General features: G+C 69.1%; 1 protein-coding gene across 6 annotated transcripts in view; it reads right to left on the reverse strand.

The window, feature by feature from the left end:
• The window catches only part of LOC102447805 (myosin-10-like), a 54,526-nt gene that overhangs the window by 1,959 nt on the left and 34,248 nt on the right, over window positions 1-18,319 (reverse strand). For 4 of the 6 annotated variants that reach the window (XM_089770054.1, XM_089770055.1, XM_075915166.2 and 1 more), the window contains 14 exons: window positions 17,434-17,640; window positions 15,565-15,669; window positions 14,672-14,824; window positions 12,792-13,040; window positions 12,418-12,630; window positions 10,859-11,071; window positions 10,592-10,753; window positions 10,196-10,324; window positions 6,844-6,932; window positions 6,304-6,427; window positions 4,117-4,325; window positions 3,060-3,168; window positions 1,746-1,918; window positions 1,089-1,112 (listed from right to left, as the gene is read on the reverse strand). In XM_089770054.1, coding sequence (XP_089626180.1) covers window positions 1,089-1,112; window positions 1,746-1,918; window positions 3,060-3,168; window positions 4,117-4,325; window positions 6,304-6,427; window positions 6,844-6,932; window positions 10,196-10,324; window positions 10,592-10,753; window positions 10,859-11,071; window positions 12,418-12,630; window positions 12,792-13,040; window positions 14,672-14,824; window positions 15,565-15,669; window positions 17,434-17,640 — 2,159 coding nt within the window. The remainder of the gene's footprint in view (window positions 1-1,088; window positions 1,113-1,745; window positions 1,919-3,059; window positions 3,169-4,116; window positions 4,326-6,303; window positions 6,428-6,843; window positions 6,933-10,195; window positions 10,325-10,591; window positions 10,754-10,858; window positions 11,072-12,417; window positions 12,631-12,791; window positions 13,041-14,671; window positions 14,825-15,564; window positions 15,670-17,433; window positions 17,641-18,319) is intronic. The other 2 variants (XM_089770057.1, XM_089770056.1) reach the window with 1 other exon arrangement.

Raw genomic sequence — 18,319 nt, forward strand, 5'->3', positions numbered from 1 at the left:
CCCGCTCCTCCCTACAACCACCCCCCTTCACCTTACTCTCCCCACCCCTCCTTGGAGGCCCCTGTACCAGTGCCCCCTCACAACAGCCTGCCCCCTGCCAGGAAAGACCCACTTGGCCCCACAAGCTCCCCCCCCCCCCACACACACACAGCTGAGCGCAGCCGTAGCCTCACACAGCAGAGCCTGGGGAGCAAGCTGGGACTGTGCGTGCCTCAGTTTCCCCGGTAATGCATGGTCACTGGGTGGGGGAGGGTTGCAGAGACTCAGGTACCTAGCAAGTGATGAAAAGCCGGCTCAGTGGCACCGGCTGGAGGACAGAGAGTAAAGGAGGGGCCAGGTGACCCCAGATTTCGGGGGCACAGGGCCAGAGGAGGAGCCGGGGAGGAGTTGGGGGGAGGGCGCTGGGAGCGTGACACTGGGGGTGGGTGGGGGGCAGAGCTGAGGGCTCCAATCCAACCCACATGGACTTTGTCGTAACTTTAACCAAGTCCTTCCTACGCCACGGCCCGACCCCATCTGCGTCCACACCACTGGCAGAGTCACTCCGGATCAAGGGACTGGTGCGGGGGAGGGGCAGTCTCCCGTCCAGGCCGGGAGGACTCACTGGGGGGCGGCAGGCCCCAGGGCTGGGGAAGCTGGCGGGGGGGGTCTATGCCAGGGATTGTGGGCCCCCAAGGACTGTCCCAGAGGTGGCGTGAGCCCCAGACCCGGGGATCCAGGACATGAGCAACCCCCGAGGCTGGTAACAGCCCCCCATGGGCCCAGAGCTAGCACTGCCCAGAGTGGGGGGCATGTGTGGAGGGAGGGGGGAGGGGAAGAACACTCCCCGGGGGGGGCAAAGAGAAATGTGGGGGGACCCCTGAGCTCAGAGGGGTGGGCGACAGAGCTCAGATGGGGGGAGCCCAGGTAGGGGAAGGAGGACCCCAAAAAGGGAAGAGGAATTCAGGGGCCCCCCACACCCAAGCACCCTCCCGCGCAGGGTGCCAGGAGCAGGCACTGCCACACAGCACACAGGCTGGCAAGCCGGGGGGGGGGGAACGGAGCAGGAGCTGGGGAGGGGGGAGCAGGAGGTGGGGGGGGGGACGTACTTGCGCTGGAGACGCTCCAACTTGCTGGGGGGGTCAGAAGACAGAGAAGTCAACAGGAGAGACAGAGAACGTGAGAGAGCAAGAGCCCCAGCCCCGGAGAGAAAGGGGGCTAGCGGGCAGAGCGGGGGGAAGGGCTGGGAGTCAGGACGCCTGGGTTCTCTTTGTGCCTCTTCTGCGGGCCCCGCCGCCCCCCTGCCTCAGTTTCCCCTCCCCTGCAGAACTGCTGCGCTGGACCAAATCTCCCAGTGGGAGACGTCGCCCCCTGGTGGCACTGCCGGGCTAAACCCACCCTCCTCCGGCATCAGAGGGTCCCAAGGACCCGGGAGGGCGGGACCCCACCCGGGACCCCACCCATCCCTAGGGGGGCTGCCTGGGGGATGGGGGAAGAGCCGTGAGGTCAGACATGCAAGGGAGGAGTGGTCTGTGCCAGAGCTGGATTCGAACCCCCAGCCACATGGGGAGAGCTAGGCTCAAATCCCACAGGCCCCAGACCCCCAACAGCAGGGGGGTTCAAATTCCCTCCCCATAACCCCGCAGGGCTCCTCCTCCGGACCACAGCGCCCCCCGGAGGTGTCCAGTGACCTCCCGCCCAGTGCCCCCCAACCTGCCCCTGGCGCCCCTCTCAGCCCCCCCATCCAGGGCGGGGCCCCTGCTCACCTGAGCCGGTTGCGCAGGGTGGTGACCTCGCGGTTCATGGACTCGGCCGACTCGGTGACGTCGTCCAGCTCCCGCTGCATGCGGCGCCGGCTGGCGTTGGCCCGGGAAGCCTCCTCCTCCGCCTCCTCCAGCTGCCGCTTCAGCTGCTTCAGCCGGATGTTGCCCTTCTCCACCTGCCGGCAGGGAGCAGGCGGCTCGGCGCGGGCTGGGGGGGCTCCGTGCCGGGCCAGACGGTGGGCGCCGGGGCGTACTGAGCCGTGGGGAGCTGAGCAGGCCTGGGGTCAGCAGGGGGCGCCGTGGGGCAGGGGACCGCAGGCACAGAGAGGGTTGGGGACCAGCAGGGGGCGCTGGTGGGTAGGACAGGTCTAGGAGTCAGCGTGGGTCGCCGTGGGGCAGGGATAGGGGGTCAGCAGGAGGCACTGTAGGGGCAGAAGCTAGCTCCAGGGCTGGGGGCCAGCGGGAGGTGCCACGGGGCAGTACCAGTGGGCAGAGTGGAACCAGCAGGGGGTACTCTGGGACAGGACTGGGAGGTGGGGCTGGTGGACAGCAGGTGCTGTGGGGCGGGGCCAGTGGGCAGGGGGTTCCGTGGGGCAGGGCTGGCAGCCAGGGGGCACCATGGGGCAGGGCCAGTGGGTAGGGTGGAACCAGCAGGGGGCGCTGTGGGGCAGGGCTGGCAGCCAGGGGGCGCCGTGGGGCAGGGCCAGTGGGTATGGTGGAACCAGCAGGGGGCGCCGCAGGGCAAGGCTGGCAGCCAGGAGGCACCATGGGCAAGGCCAGTGGGTAGGGTGGAACCAGCAGGGGGCACTGTGGGGCAGGGCTGGCAGCCAGGGGGCGCCGTGGGGCAGGGCCAGTGGGTATGGTGGAACCAGCAGGGGGCGCCGCAGGGCAAGGCTGGCAGCCAGGAGGCACCATGGGCAGGGCCAGTGGGTAGGGTGGAACCAGCAGGGGGCGCTGTGGGGCAGGGCTGGCAGCCAGGGGGCGCCGTGGGGCAGGGCCAGTGGGTATGGTGGAACCAGCAGGGGGCGCCGCAGGGCAAGGCTGGCAGCCAGGAGGCACCATGGGCAAGGCCAGTGGGTAGGGTGGAACCAGCAGGGGGCACTGTGGGGCAGGGCTGGCAGCCAGGGGGCGCCGTGGGGCAGGGCCAGTGGGTATGGTGGAACCAGCAGGGGGTGCCGCAGGGCAAGGCTGGCAGCCAGGAGGCACCATGGGCAGGGCCAGTGGGTAGGGTGGAACCAGCAGGGGGCGCCACAGGGCAGAGCTGGCAGCCAGGGGGCGCCGTGGGGCGGGGCCGGTGGCCGTGGGGCGGGGCCATACCTGCTCCTTGAACTGGTCGGCGGAGCGTCGCTCCTCCTCCACCTGCAGCACCACCTCCTTCAGCCGCTTCTCCGCCCGGCGCACCAGCTTCCCGGACAGCAGCCGCTCCCTGGAGAGCGGGGGGTGGGTCAGCGCCTGGCTCCTGGGGCAGCCCCAGCCCAGCCCCCAGAAACACCCAGCCCCCGCGCTGGCGTTGCCCCAGGGCATGCTGGGTAATCACACCCCCAGGTCCCATGGCAGTGGGCTGCACCCCAGGAGAGTTAGCTCCAGAGCATGCTGGGTAACCGCACCCTACGCTCTGCCCCCCCCCCACCTTCACTGCCAGCCTAAGGTACGGCCCCAGGGCATGCTGGGTAACCGCACCCTACGCTCTGCCCCCCCCCACCTTCACTGCCAGCCTAAGGTACGGCCCCAGAGCATGCTGGGTAACCGCACCCTACGCTCTGCCCCCCCCCCCCCCCCACCTTCACTGCCAGCCTAAGGTACGGCCCCAGGGCATGCTGGGTAACCGCACCCTACGCTCTGCCCCCCCCCCCCACCTTCACTGCCAGCCTAAGGTACGGCCCCAGAGCATGCTGGGTAACCGCACCCTACGCTCTGCCCCCCCCCCACCTTCACTGCCAGCCTAAGGTACGGCCCCAGGGCATGCTGGGTAACCGCACCCTACGCTCTGCCCCCCCCCACCTTCACTGCCAGCCTAAGGTACGGCCCCAGGGCATGCTGGGTAACCGCACCCTACGCTCTGCCCCCCCCCACCTTCACTGCCAGCCTAAGGTACGGCCCCAGAGCATGCTGGGTAACCGCACCCTACGCTCTGCCCCCCCCCCCCCACCTTCACTGCCAGCCTAACGTACAGCCCCAGAGCATGCTGGGTAACCGCACCCTACGCTCTGCCCCCCCCCACCTTCACTGCCAGCCTAACGTACAGCCCCAGGGCATGCTGGGTAACCGCACCCTACGCTCTGCCCCCCCCCCACCTTCACTGCCAGCCTAAGGTACGGCCCCAGGGCATGCTGGGTAGCCACTTTCCAGCTCTGGGAGGTGGCCCTGGGCTCACCGGGACTCCTGCTCCAGCTGCTCCTCCAGCTGGGCCACCTTGGCCTCCAGCGAGGCGATGGCCAGCTTGTACTTGGACTTGACGGAGCCGTCCAGCTCGCCCAGCTTGGCCCGCAGCTCCTTGTTCTGCCGCTCCAGCTGCTGCCGGACGTTCTCCGCCTTCTGCACCACGCTGCGCTCCACCCCCAGCTCCGTCGTCAGCGTCTCCACCTGCGGGGGGGGGGCGGTGTCATGGGGGGTCTGCGATCCAGCCCCACCAGGCCCGGCCCCATGCCCCAAGGTGCCACTGGTGGGGGCTGGGCTGCAGGGAGCAGGGGGAGAGGGCTCCAGTAGGGGGTTCTGGGCTGCAGGGAGCGGGGGCAGGGGGTTCCAGCAGGGGGCGCTGGGCTGCAGGGAGCGGGGGCAGGGGGGTTCCAGCAGGGGGCGCTGGGCTGCAGGGAGTGTGGTGGGGGCCCAACAGGGGGTTCTGGGCTGCAGGGAGCAGGGGGAGGGGGCTCCAGCAGGGGGCGCTGGGCTGCAGGGAGCAGGGGGAGGGGGTTCCAGCAGGGGGCGCTGGGCTGCAGGGAGCAGGGGGAGAGGGTTCCAGCAGGGGGCGCTGGACTGCAGGGAGTGTGGTGGGGGCCCAACAGGGGGTTCTGGGCTGCAGGGAGCAGGGGGAGGGGGCTCCAGCAGGGGGCGCTGGGCTGCAGGGAGCAGGGGGAGGGGGTTCCAGCAGGGGGCGCTGGGCTGCAGGGAGCGTGGTGGGGGCCCAACAGGGGGTTCTGGGCTGCAGGGAGCAGGGGGAGGGGGTTCCAGCAGAGGGCGCTGGGCTGCAGGGAGCGTGGCAGGGGCCCAGTAGGGGGTTCTGGGCTGCAGGGAGCAGGGGGAAGGGGTTCCAGCAGGGGGCGCTGGGCTGCAGGGAGCAGGGGTTCCAGCAGGGGGTGCTGGGCTGCAGGGAGAGTGATGGGGGCCTGGCAGGGGGTTCTGGGCTGCAGGGGGCAGGGGGAGGGGGTTCCAGCAGGGGGCGCTGGGCTGCAGGGAGCGTGGCGGGGGCCGGCAGGGGGTTCTGGGCTGCAGGGAGCAGGGGGAAGGGGTTCCAGCAGGGGGTGCTGGGCTGCAGGGAGCAGGGGGAAGGGGTTCCAGCAGGGGGCGCTGGGCTGCAGGGAGCGTGGCGGGGGCCGGCAGGGGGTTCTGGGCTGCAGGGAGCAGGGGGAAGGGGTTCCAGCAGGGGGCGCTGGGCTGCAGGGAGCAGGGGTTCCAGCAGGGGGCGCTGGGCTGCAGGGAGCAGGGGAGGGGGTTCCGGCAGGGGGTTCTGGGCTGCAGGGAGCAGGGGGAGGGGGTTCCAGCAGGGGGCGCTGGGCTGCAGGGAGCAGGGGGAAGGGGTTCCAGCAGGGGGCGCTGGGCTGCAGGGAGCAGGGGTTCCAGCAGGGGGTGCTGGGCTGCAGGGAGAGTGATGGGGGCCTGGCAGGGGGTTCTGGGCTGCAGGGAGCAGGGGGAGCAGGGCTGGGAGGAGCAGGGCGGGGGTCGGCAGGGGGCGCTGGGCTGCAGGGAGCAGGAGCAGAGGGTTCCAGCAGGGGGCGCTGGGCTGCAGGGAGCAGGGGGAAGGGGTTCCAGCAGGGGGAGCTGGGCTGCAGGGAGCAGGGGTTCCAGCAGGGGGTGCTGGGCTGCAGGGAGAGTGATGGGGGCCTGGCAGGGGGTTCTGGGCTGCAAGGAGCAGGGCGGGGGTCGGCAGGGGGCGCTGGGCTGCAGGGAGCAGGAGCAGAGGGTTCCAGCAGGGGGCGCTGGGCTGCAGGGAGCAGGGGGAAGGGGTTCCAGCAGGGGGAGCTGGGCTGCAGGGAGCAGGGGTTCCAGCAGGGGGTGCTGGGCTGCAGGGAGTGTGATGGGGGCCTGGCAGGGGGTTCTGGGCTGCAAGGAGCAGGGCGGGGGTCGGCAGGGGGCGCTGGGCTGCAGGGAGCAGGGGGAGGGGGTTCCAGCAGGGGGCGCTGGGCTGCAGGGAGCAGGGGGAGGGGGTTCCAGCAGGGGGCGCTGGGCTGCAGGGAGCGTGGCGGGGGTTGGCAGGGGGTTCTGGGCTGCAGGGAGCGGGAGCAGGGGGTTCCAGCAGGGGGCGCTGGGCTGCAGGGATTGGGGCCCCACAGGGGGGCTCTCCCTGGCTGGCAGTGCTGGCCCCGTCGCAGCCCTGGTCGGGCGGGATCGTGCCCCTCGTGCCCACCTGCAGGAGCAGCTTGCGGTAGCGATCGTTCAGCAGCTCCGCGTTGCTCTGCTCCTCGTCCAGCTCCTCCTCCAGCTGCCCGATCCGGGCCTCCAGGTGCCGCTTCTCATCCAGCAGCGCCGTCCTGCGGGGAGGGAGGGCAGGGCCGGGCTGGGGAGGGCTGGGAGCCTGGGGCAGGGCCGGCAGCCCCAGGTATGTAGCCAGGTCACAGCAGCAGAATCGCCTGGGGAGGGGGGGGCGAGTCCACAGGGGGGCTGGGGCAGCGGGCGAGGGGGGCAGGTACGTACAGCAGGGCACACAAGGGCTGTGTCACAAGCAGGCCAGGGAGGAAGTGGGGCAGGCAAGGGGGTGGGACCAATGGGGCACACACCAGGGCAGAGACGGGAGTGGCTGGGTAAGGCCCACCACCGGCATGGGGGGAGGGCGTCCGGGCAGCGCTCGGGGCCCAGAGTGCTTCTTAGCAGCAGTAGGCGGGGCTTGCAACAATGGGCGGAGCTTGCAACAATGGGCGGGGCTTGCAACAATGGGCGGGGCACTCACTTGCCGCTGGCACCATTGGCCAGCTCGTCGGCCATGTCGTCACGTTCCTGCTGCGCCTGCCGCTTGGCTCGCTCGGCTGCCGCCAGCTCCTGGAACAGGCAGCAGGGAGGTCGGGGACAGGCGGTGGCGCACAACCCAGCGCACACCCAGCCTCAGTAGCTCCGCCCCCTCCCCTCCTGAAACGGCAGTAGCCCCGCCTCCAATGAAAGAAAGAGCTCTTCCTGGAGCACCCCCAGAGCTGGAGTTGTGGGGCGGCGCCGCGCTTGTGTCGGACGGTTGCACCTGGGAGACGCCACCAGGCTTGGCCACGTGACGGGCGGCCCACGGTGAGCAGCCGGCCTCGCTCGGTGCCAGCCACGTCCCAGGAGCTTCCCCTCCTTCCTTGCCTCCGTCTCCATCCCTCTCCTCCCTCCATCCCTCCTTCCTTCTCCATCCCTCTCCTCCCTCCCCTCCCTCCGTCTCCATCCCTCTCCTTCCTCTCCTCCCTCCCTCCCCGCCCTCCTTCCTTCTCCATCCCTCTCCTCCCTCCCTCCCAGCCCTCCTTCCTTCTCCATCCCTCTCCTTCCTCCCTCCCTCCTTCCTTCCTTCTCCATCCCTCTCCCTCCTCCCTTCCCTCCTTCCTTCCTTCTCCATCCCTCTCCTCCCTCCCTCCCCGCCCTCCTTCCTTCCTTCTCCATCCCTCTCCTCCCTCCCTCCCCGCCCTCCTTCCTTCCTTCTCCATCCCTCTCCTCCCTCCCTCCCTCCCTCCTTCCTTCTCCATCCCTCTCCTTCCTCCCTCCCCGCCCTCCTTCCTTCTCCATCCCTCTCCTTCCTCCCTCCCTCCCTCCTTCCTTCTCCATCCCTCTCCTTCGTCCCTCCCTCCTTCCTTCCTTCTCCATCCCTCTCCTCCCTCCCTCCCCGCCCTCCTTCCTTCCTTCTCCATCCCTCTCCTTCCTCCCTCCCCGCCCTCCTTCCTTCTCCATCCCTCTCCTTCCTCCCTCCGCGCCCTCCTTCCTTCTCCATCCCTCTCCTTCCTCCCCTCCCTCCTTCCCTCCTTCCCTCCTTCTCCATCCCTCTCCTTCCTCCCTCCCCCTCCCTCCTTCCTTCTCCATCCCTCTCCTTCCTCCCCTCCCTCCTTCCTTCTCCATCCCTCTCCTTCCTCCCCTCCCTCCTTCCCTCCTTCCCTCCTTCTCCATCCCTCTCCTCCCTCCCTCCCCGCCCTCCTTCCTTCTCCATCCCTCTCCTCCCTCCCTCCCTCCCTCCTTCCTTCTCCATCCCTCTCCTTCCTCCCCTCCCTCCTTCCTCCCCTCCCTCCTTCCCTCCTTCTCCATCCCTCTCCTCCCCCCCTCCCTCCTTCCTTCCTTCTCCATCCCTCTCCTTCCTCCCTCCCCGCCCTCCTTCCTTCTCCATCCCTCTCCTCCCTCCCTCCCAGCCCTCCTTCCTTCTCCATCCCTCTCCTCCCTCCCCGCCCTCCTTCCTTCCTTCTCCATCCCTCTCCTTCCTCCCTCCCCTCCCTCCTTCCTTCTCCATCCCTCTCCTCCCTCCCCCTCCCTCCTTCCTTCTCCATCCCTCTCCTTCCTCCCTCCCAGCCCTCCTTCCTTCTCCATCCCTCTCCTCCCTCCCCGCCCTCCTTCCTTCCTTCTCCATCCCTCTCCTTCCTCCCTCCCCGCCCTCCTTCCTTCTCCATCCCTCTCCTTCCTCCCTCCCTCCTTCCTTCCTTCTCCATCCCTCTCCTTCCTCCCCGCCCTCCTTCCTTCCTTCTCCATCGCTCTCCTTCCTCCCTCCCTCCCTCCTTCCTTCTCCATCCCTCTCCTTCCTCCCTCCCCGCCCTCCTTCCTTCTCCATCCCTCTCCTTCCTCCCCTCCCTCCTTCCTTCTCCATCCCTCCTTCCTCCCCTCCCCCTTCCCTCCTCCTCCCCTCTCCTCCCCTCCCTCCCCGCCCTCCTTCCTTCTCCATCCCTCTCCTTCCTCCCCTCCCTCCTTCCTTCTCCATCCCTCTCCTTCCTCCCCTCCCTCCTTCCCTCCTTCTCCATCCCTCTCCTTCCTCCCTCCCTCCTTCCTTCCTTCTCCATCCCTCTCCTTCCTCGCCTCCCTCCCTCCTTCCTTCTCCATCCCTCTCCTCCCTCCCCTCCCTCCTTCCCTCCTTCTCCATCCCTCTCCTTCCTCCCCTCCCTCCTTCCCTCCTTCTCCATCCCTCTCCTTCCTCCCTCCCTCCCTCCCTCCTTCCTTCTCCATCCCTCTCCCTCCTCCCCTCCCTCCTTCCTTCCTTCTCCATCCCTCTCCTCCCTCCCCGCCCTCCTTCCTTCCTTCTCCATCCCTCTCCTCCCTCCCCGCCCTCCTTCCTTCCTCCTCCATCCCTCTCCTTCCTCCCCTCTCTCCTTCCTTCTCCATCCCTCTCCTTCCTCCCCTCCCTCCCTCCTTCCTTCCCTCCTTCCTTCCTTCTCCATCCCTCTCCCTCCTCCCCTCCCTCCCTCCTTCCTTCTCCATCCCTCTCCTTCCTTCCCTCCTTCCTTATCCATCATTCTCCTTCCTCCATTATCCATCCCTCTCCTCCCTCCCCTCCCTCCTTCCTTCCTTATCCATCCCTCTCCCTCCTTCCTTTAGCCCTTGAGCTGTTTGATGGTGAAGGATCGACTGGCGCCGCGCTTTGGGGTCAGAGCTGAGGCGTGAATTGACCCAGGACTGGGACTGGCCCTTTGGGAACCTGTTGGGAGCTGGGTTTTCAGCACCTCTCCCAAGTGTGTGTGTGGAGGGGGGGGGGGGGGGGCTGGCTGTGGAAGGGGGAGGGGGCGTGTCTAGGGGACTGCGTGTGACTTCTGGCTGGCCAGGGTGGGGACCAGACGTGCTCTGTGCGCCTGAGTCCCCCCCCCCCCCCGTGGGCTGTACGGAGTCCTGTCTCAGAGCCATTTGACCCTCTCCAGTTCACCCTGGTTTGGCCTCCAGAAACCTCCTATATTACAGCCACTCACCTCAGTAGCCCCGCCCCACATGACGTTGCTCCGCCCCCTCACCTCCTGCAGCTGAAGTAGCCCCGCCCCACATGACATCGCTCCGCCCCCTTACCTCCTGCAGCTGCAGTAGCCCCGCCCCACATGACGTCGCTCCGCCCCTTACCTCCTGCAACTGCAGTAGCCCCGCCCCAAATGACGTCGCTCTGCCCCCTTACCTCCTGCAGCTGCAGTAGCCCTGCCCCACATGACGTCGCTCCGCCCCCTCACCTTCTGCAGCTCCAGTAGCCCCGCCCCACATGATGTCGCTCCGCCCCCTTACCTCTTGCAGCTGCAGTAGCCCCGCCCCAAATGACGTCGCTCTGCCCCCTTACCTCCTGCAGCTGAAGTAGCCCCGCCCCCCATGACGTCGCTCCGCCCCCTTACCTCCTGCAGCTGCAGTAGCTCCGCCTCCAAGCTTTTCAGCTTCTTCTCGTTCTCCCTGGACTGGATGAAGATCTCCTCGCGGGACGTGCGGGACTCCTCCACCTCCCGCCACAGCTCCTTCATCTGGACCTGCGGGGGGGTCGGGCTGTGAGCAAGGGCGAGACCTCGCACCCCCTCCCCCCGCCCGGACGCCAGGGCCCCACAACGCAGGGTAAGCCCCTCCCCCGAAGCACCCAGACACAATGCTCCTGCGGCGCCGGAAGAGGAAAAACGGGATACTCCAGCTCCCAGCATGCACTGCTCCCCTTCTGGCTTTCCCTGTGGCCCAGCTGGATGACCAACACTCCGCCCCCAGCCACACAAGCCCCTCCCCTGGCCCAAAGCCCCTCCCCCTACCTGCAGTTTGCGGAGCTGCTTGATGGCCTCGTCCCGCCCCTTGTTGGCGGAGTCGATCTGCCCCAGCACCTCCTGCAGGTCCAGCTCCAGCTTCTTCCGCGCCGCCGCCACCTGCGCCCGCTGCTTCCGCTCCCCGTCCAGCTCCTGCTCCAGGTCCCGCACCTGGGGCGACAGGGGAGAGGGAGTCACATGGCCAGGCCCATGGCCCCCACCCCCATCCCCTGCTCCCAACCTGTGCCCCCCCCCCGACTGGCCCAGCGCCCCCACCTGCTTGGCCAGCAGCTTCTTCTTGTCATCGCTGGCGTCGTCGCGGCTCTGCAGCTCCCGCTCGTGCTGCGCCCTCAGGGCCTGCAGGGTCACCTCCAGCCGCAGCTTCCCGTCCTCCGCGCCCTGCAGCTCGTCCTCCAGCTCCTCCAGCTGCGCCCGCATCTCCTGCGTCTGCTGCTCCAGCGCCCGCTTGGACCGCTCCAGCTCGTGCACCTGCGGCAGAGCGCAGACCGGGCTCCCAGTGTGCACCGGGCCACCACCCGCGGCGGGCACCGCCCCCAGCACGCACCGTGCCACCATACCCTGCGGCGGGCACCGCCCCCGGCACGCACCGTGCCACCATACCCCGCGGTGGGCACCGTGCCACCATACCCCGCGGCGGGCACCGCCTCCGGCACCCACCGTGCCACCATCCCCCGCGGCGGGCACCGCCCCCGGCACGCACCGTGCCACCATCCCCCGCGGCGGGCACCGCCCCCGGCACGCACCGTGCCACCATACCCCGCGGCGGGCACCGCCCCCGGCACGCACCGTGCCACCATACCCCGCGGCGGGCACCGCCCCCAGCACGCACCGTGCCACCATACCCTGCGGCGGGCACCGCCCCCGGCACGCACCGTGCCACCATACCCCGCGGCGGGCACCGCCCCCGGCACGCACCGTGCCACCATACCCCGCGGCGGGCACCGCCCCCGGCACGCACCGTGCCACCATACCCCGCGGCGGGCACCGCACCGCCATCCCCAGTGTGCGCCGTACTCCCCCGGCACACACCGCACCGCCATCCCCAATGCGCGCCATACTCCCTCGGCACCCGCCGCACCACCGTCCCCGGCGTGCGCCGTACCCCCTGGCACCCACCACGCCACCATCCCCAGTATGCACCGCACCACCTTCCCCGGCACGCACCGCACCACTGTCCCCAGTGTGCGCCGTACCCCCTGGCACCCACCACGCCACCATCCCCAGTATGCACCACACCACCATCCCCGGCACGCACCGCACCACTGTCCCCAGTGTGCGCCGTACCCCCCGGCACCCGCCACACCACCGTCCCCGGCGTGTGCCGTACCCCCTGGCACCCACCACGCAACCATCCCCAGTATGCACCGCACCACCTTCCCTGGCACGCAACACACCATCATCCCCAATGTGCACCGCCCCATCGTCCTGGGTGTGCACCACACCCCTCCGCACACACCGCACCACACTCCCAGCACGCACCATGACAACATCCCCAGTGTGCACTGTGACACAGCTTCCAACGTGCGCTGCACTACTGCCCCCAGTGAGCACCAGAACACGGCTCCCAGCATGCATTGTGCTACCATCCCCTGGCGTGCACCCTCTGCAGGCAACACTGCACCACTGACCCCAGCACGCCCCATGACAGCTCCCAGCATGCACCACCCCAGCGTGCCCTGTGCCACGGCCCTCCTGGGCACAAACAGCAGCACTAGACCCCACTCCCCACCCAGAACCAGCAGTCCTGGCTCCCAGGCCAGGTCCCCCGGCCGGGGCGGGGGGGGGGAACCCAGGCGTCCGGACGGGCTCCTTACGTTCTTGCCGACGTCGTCCTTGGAGCTGACCAGGTCGTCCAGCTCAGCCCGGAGCTGCTTGTTCTGCCGATCCAGCTCCTCCCGCAGCTCCAGCGCCTCCTCCAGCGCCCGGCTCAGCGACAGCACCTTGGTCTCCTTCTCCCGGGCCTCCGCCTCCGCCCGGTCCCGCTCCTCCGCGTGGCGCGCCGACACCAGCTTCTCCTCTGCCAGCATCTGCCAGGGCCAGAGCGCTCAGGGGGGCCGGGAGGAGGCCTGGGCCGGTGGGGAGGGGGGTGGGAAGGGTAGGATTGGGGGGGGATCAGTAGCAGTGGAGGGTTCATGGGTGGGACCGGGGGAGGCTCAGGGGGCGGGTGGAACAGGGGCCGCGCCCTCACCTGGTCGAATTTCTTCTGCCGGCGCTCCAGGTTGGCCACGGCCTGGCGCTGCTGGTCCAGCTCCACGCTGGCGTCGTCCAGCTCCTGCTGCAGCCGGGCCCGGCTCTTCTCCAGCTTGTCGGCCGCCTGCGCCTTCTCCTCCCAGCGCTGCCCCAGCAGCTCCAGGTCCCGGGCCGCCCGCCGCCGGGCCTCCTCCAGCGCCTCCGCCGCGCCCGCGTCCTCCTCCAACTTCCGCCGGGTCTCCACCACCTGCCAGCAATGGGGTCAGCCCGGCTGCAGCCTGCAGGGCCCCCCCGCCCCAGCCAGCCAACGGCCCCGCCCCAGAGACACTGGGATACAGGCAGCAATGCAGGGGGGGGGACGTGGCATCCACCATGCCAACCGCACTGCGTGCACTGCACCACCGTTTGGCAACCACTACGTCCCCCACACTGCGTCCCCCACACTGCATCCACTGCACACCCCATGCTGCACTCACAGCATTCTGCACACTGCACCTCCACAACACACCCACTGCGCACACCCCCACGCTGCACTCACTACACCCACTGCATCCCGCACACTGCACCTCCACAACACACCCACTGCGCACACCCCCACGCTGCACTCACTGCACCCACTGCATCCCGCACACTGCACCTCCACAACACACCCACTGCGCACACCCCCACGCTGCACTCACTGCACCCACTGCATCCCGCACACTGCACCTCCACAACACACCCACTGCGCACACCCCCACGCTGCACTCACTGCATCCCGCACACTGCACCTCCACAACACACCCACTGCGCACACCCACACTGCACTCACTACACCCACTGCATCCCGCACACTGCACCTCCACAATACACCCACTGCGCACACCCCCACGCTGCACTCACTACACCCACTGCATCCTGCACACTGCACCTCCACAACACACCCACTGCGCACACCCCCACGCTGCACTCACTACACCCACTGCATTCTGCACACTGCACCTCCACAACACACCCACTGCGCACACCCCCACGCTGCACTCACTACACCCACTGCATCCCGCACACTGCACCTCCACAACACACCCACTGCGCACACCCCCACGCTGCACTCACTACACCCACTGCATCCCGCACACTGCACCTCCACAACACACCCACTGCGCACACCCCCACGCTGCACTCACTACACCCACTGCATTCTGCACACTGCACCTCCACAACACACCCACTGCGCACACCCCCACGCTGCACTCACTACACCCACTGCATCCCGCACACTGCACCTCCACAACACACCCACTGCGCACACCCCCACGCTGCACTCACTACACCCACTGCATCCCGCACACTGCACCTCCACAACACACCCACTGCGCACACCCCCACGCTGCACTCACTACACCCACTGCATTCTGCACACTGCACCTCCACAACACACCCACTGCGCACACCCCCACGCTGCACTCACTACACCCACTGCATCCCGCACACTGCACCTCCACAACACACCCACTGCGCACACCCCCACGCTGCACTCACTACACCCACTGCATCTCCCACACTGTGCCCACTGCATCAGTGCTTGGCACTCACAGCATTCTGCACACTGCATCCCCTACACTGCATCCTCCACACACACCAGTGCATGGCACCCACTGCATCCCTCTACACTGTGCCCACTGCGCCAGCACTTGGCACCCACCACACCCCTAGCACTGCACCCGCACAGCATCCTCTGTGCCCCACTCTCTGCATCCATGGCACCACCCAGTCGGCACCCCTGCGCCCCTCGCCCTGCACCTACAGTTCCTCCCACTGCAGTGCACACTGCACCCTGAGCCAGCACCATGCATGCTGCCCCCGCCCCCACGAGTTCTGGTCCCGGGCTGGGCTCACCTGCTGCTGCAGGCTCTGGATCTGCCGGTTCAGGTTGCCCTTCGCGGCTTCCTCCTCCTCCAGCTGCTCCAGCAAGGCCCCCTTCTCCTCCTCCAGCTGCCGCACCCGCGAGCTCAGCGCCAGCTTCTGCCGCGTCTCCTCCTGCAGCAGCTCCTGGAGGGGGACCCACCGTGGGTCAGAGTCTCCCCAGACCCTGGTTCTGACCCCCCCACACACACACTCCCCGCAGCCCCTCCTCAGGGCAGTGACCCAGGCTCCTCCCAGACCCCCAGTCCACCCAAACTCGGCCGCAGCCCCACTGGGACGTTACCGGAGCGAGATCCGCCCTTCTGACAAACCCCACGCCAGGAGGGCCCCGTGAGAGGCCGGTAGAAAGCCCGCCATGGGCTGATGCTGTTTCTGCGCCTTATGGGCGCGCGTTGGTTTTCCGCACGCGCTTTAGCCAACGTGGCCCTTTGCAAGAGCCTGGTGCCGAGGTGCGAACGCGGAGCGAAAAGGGCTTCCCACGGCCCCTGCCCCTAAGCGCCGATCCACGGGGAACCCACGGCAGCGCTCTCCGGGCAGGAGGCGCTAGTGAGATGGCAGCAGGCCAAACCCACAGAGCTTGGGGAAACTGAGGCGGGGCCAGAGTTCCGGCCGATCGGCCCAGACAGGAACACGCCATGCACCGCAGAGCCCCAACACCCAAGGCCCCGGCCCGCCCAGCCCCCGCCCCCTTCCTACACCTCCCCCACTCCCACCATCAGACGCCCTGTTCCAGCCCCCCCGCTCCCAGCCACAACCGCATACTGCCCAGCGCCCGTCTCCCTTGCAGGGGAAGGGGGAGGGGATCTCCACATCTCCGCCCCCCACCCAGCGCCTGCTGGGCTCAGCCCCACGCCCCGGGGCCCTACCTGGGTGTCCTGCAGGTGGGACTCCGAGCTGGCCAGCTCCTTGGTGAGCTTGATCGTCTTCGACTCCACGGTGCCCAGGGCCCCGGAGACGCTGTCCAGCTCGCTCTGCCCAGGGGAGACGGGGAGGGGGGACTCAGTAACAGCGACCTGTGGCCCCTGCCATCCCATCGGGGGTTCTGGGGGCAGGGAGGGGGCAGGATACCAGGGTAGATGGTCCCATGGATAGGATTGGGGGGGGGGAGGGGTACACGGAGGGGGTGGGATACTGAAGTAGATGGGCCCGTGGGTGGGATGGGGGGCACAGGGAGGGGGCAGGATACCGGGCTAGATGGGCCCATGGGAGGATATGGGGCAGAGGGAGGGGGCAGGATACCGGGGTAGATGGGCCCGTGGGTGGGATCGGGGGGCAGAGAGAGGGGGCGGGATACCGGAGTAGATGGGCCCGTGGGTGGGATCGGGGGGCAGAGAGAGGGGGCGGGATACCGGGGTAGAGGGCCCATGGGCGGGATCGGGGGGCAGGGAGAGGGGGCGAGATACCGGGGTAGATGGGCCCATGGGCGGGATCGGGGGGCAGGGAGAGGGGGCGAGATACCGGGGTAGATGGGCCCGTGGGAGGATACGGGGCAGAGAGAGGGGGCAGGATACCGGGGTAGATGGGCCCGTGGGTGGGATCGGGGGGCAGAGGGAGGGGGCGGGATACCGGGGTAGACGGGCCCGTGGGTGGGATCGGGGGGCAGAGGGAGGGGGCGGGATACCGGGGTAGATGGGCCCGTGGGTGGGATCGGGGGGCAGAGGGAGGGGGCGGGATACCGGGGTAGACGGGCCCGTGGGTGGGATCGGGGGGCAGAGGGAGGGGGCGAGATACCGGGGTAGACGGGCCCGTGGGTGGGATCGGGGGGCAGAGGGAGGGGGCAGGATACCGGGGTAGACGGGCCCGTGGGTGGGATCGGGGGGGAACAGGGAGGGGGCGGGATACCGGGGTAGACGGGCCCGTGGGTGGGATCGGGGGGCAGAGGGAGGGGGCGAGATACCGGGGTAGACGGGCCCGTGGGTGGGATCGAGGGGCAGAGAGAGGGGGCGGGATACCGGGGTAGATGGGCCCGTGGGTGGGATCGGGGGGGAACAGGGAGGGGGCGGGATACCGGGGTAGACGGGCCCGTGGGTGGGATCGGGGGGGCAGAGGGAGGGGGCGGGATACCGGGGTAGACGGGCCCGTGGGTGGGATCGGGGGGCAGAGGGAGGGGGCGGGATACCGGGGTAGACGGGCCCGTGGGTGGGATCGGGGGGCAGAGGGAGGGGGCGGGATACCGGGGTAGACGGGCCCGTGGGTGGGATCGGGGGGCAGAGGGAGGGGGCGGGATACCGGGGTAGACGGGCCCGTGGGTGGGATCGGGGGGCAGAGGGAGGGGGCGGGATACCGGGGTAGACGGGCCCGTGGGTGGGATCGGGGGTCAGAGGGAGGGGGCGGGATACCGGGGTAGACGGGCCCGTGGGTGGGATCGGGGGGCAGAGGGAGGGGGCGGGATACCGGGGTAGACGGGCCCGTGGGTGGGATCGGGGGGCAGAGGGAGAGGGCGGGATACCGGGGTAGACGGGCCCGTGGGTGGGATCGGGGGGCAGAGGGAGAGGGCGGGATACCGGGGTAGACGGGCCCGTGGGTGGGATCGGGGGGCAGAGGGAGAGGGCGGGATACCGGGGTAGACGGGCCCGTGGGTGGGATCGGGGGGCAGAGGGAGGGGGCGGGATACCGGGGTAGACGGGCCCGTGGGTGGGATCGGGGGGCAGAGGGAGGGGGCGGGATACCGGGGTAGACGGGCCCGTGGGTGGGATCGGGGGGCAGAGGGAGGGGCCCATGGGCCTGGGTCTCACCTGGATCTTGCCCACACGGTCGGTGAGCTCGGCCTTGGCTCGCTCGGCCTCGCTGGCCCGGACCTGCAGCTCCTGCACCTGCCCCTCCAGCTTCTTACGGCGCTGCTCCGAGTCCAGCCGGGCAGTCTGCAGCCCCTTCACCTCCTGCGCCAGCTCCGCCCTCTCCCCCTCCAGCGTCTGCTTCGCCTTCTCCAGGCTGCCTCTCACCTGCAGGGAGCGGGCAGGGAGCCGCCTCACACAGAGCCAGCGCCCAGCCCCCACTCTAACCACTAGCCCCCGCTGCCCTCCCAGAGCATTGGCTGCTAGCCCCCTGCTCTAACCACTAGCCCCGCTGCCCTCCCAGAGCATTGGCTGCTAGCCCCCTGCTCTAACCACTAGCCCCCGCTGCCCTCCCAGAGCATTGGCTGCTAGCCCCCTGCTCTAACCACTAGCCCCCACTGCCCTCCCAGAGCATTGGCTGCTAGCCCCCTGCTCTAACCACTAGCCCCCGCTGCCCTCCCAGAGCATTGGCTGCTAGCCCCCTGCTCTAACCACTAGCCCCCGCTGCCCTCCCAGAGAGAGAACCCAGGAGCGTTGGCTGCTAGCCCCCTGCTCTAACCACTAGCCCCCGCTGCCCTCCCAGAGAGGGAACCCAGGAGCGTTGGCTGCTAGCCCCCTGCTCTAACCACTAGCCCCCGCTGCCCTCCCAGAGAGAGAACCCAGGAGCGTTGGCTGCTAGCCCCCTGCTCTAACCACTAGCCCCCGCTGCCCTCCCAGAGAGAGAACCCAGGAGCGTTGGCTGCTAGCCCCTCTGCTCTGACCACTAGCCCCCACTGCCCTCCCAGAGAGAGAACCCAGGAGCGTTGGCTGCTAGCCCCTCTGCTCTGACCACTAGCCCCCACTGCCC

This window comes from Pelodiscus sinensis, chromosome 18, assembly GCF_052426305.1.
Source record: "Pelodiscus sinensis isolate ZL-2025 chromosome 18, ASM5242630v1, whole genome shotgun sequence".
Taxonomy (NCBI): Eukaryota; Metazoa; Chordata; order Testudines; family Trionychidae; genus Pelodiscus; species Pelodiscus sinensis.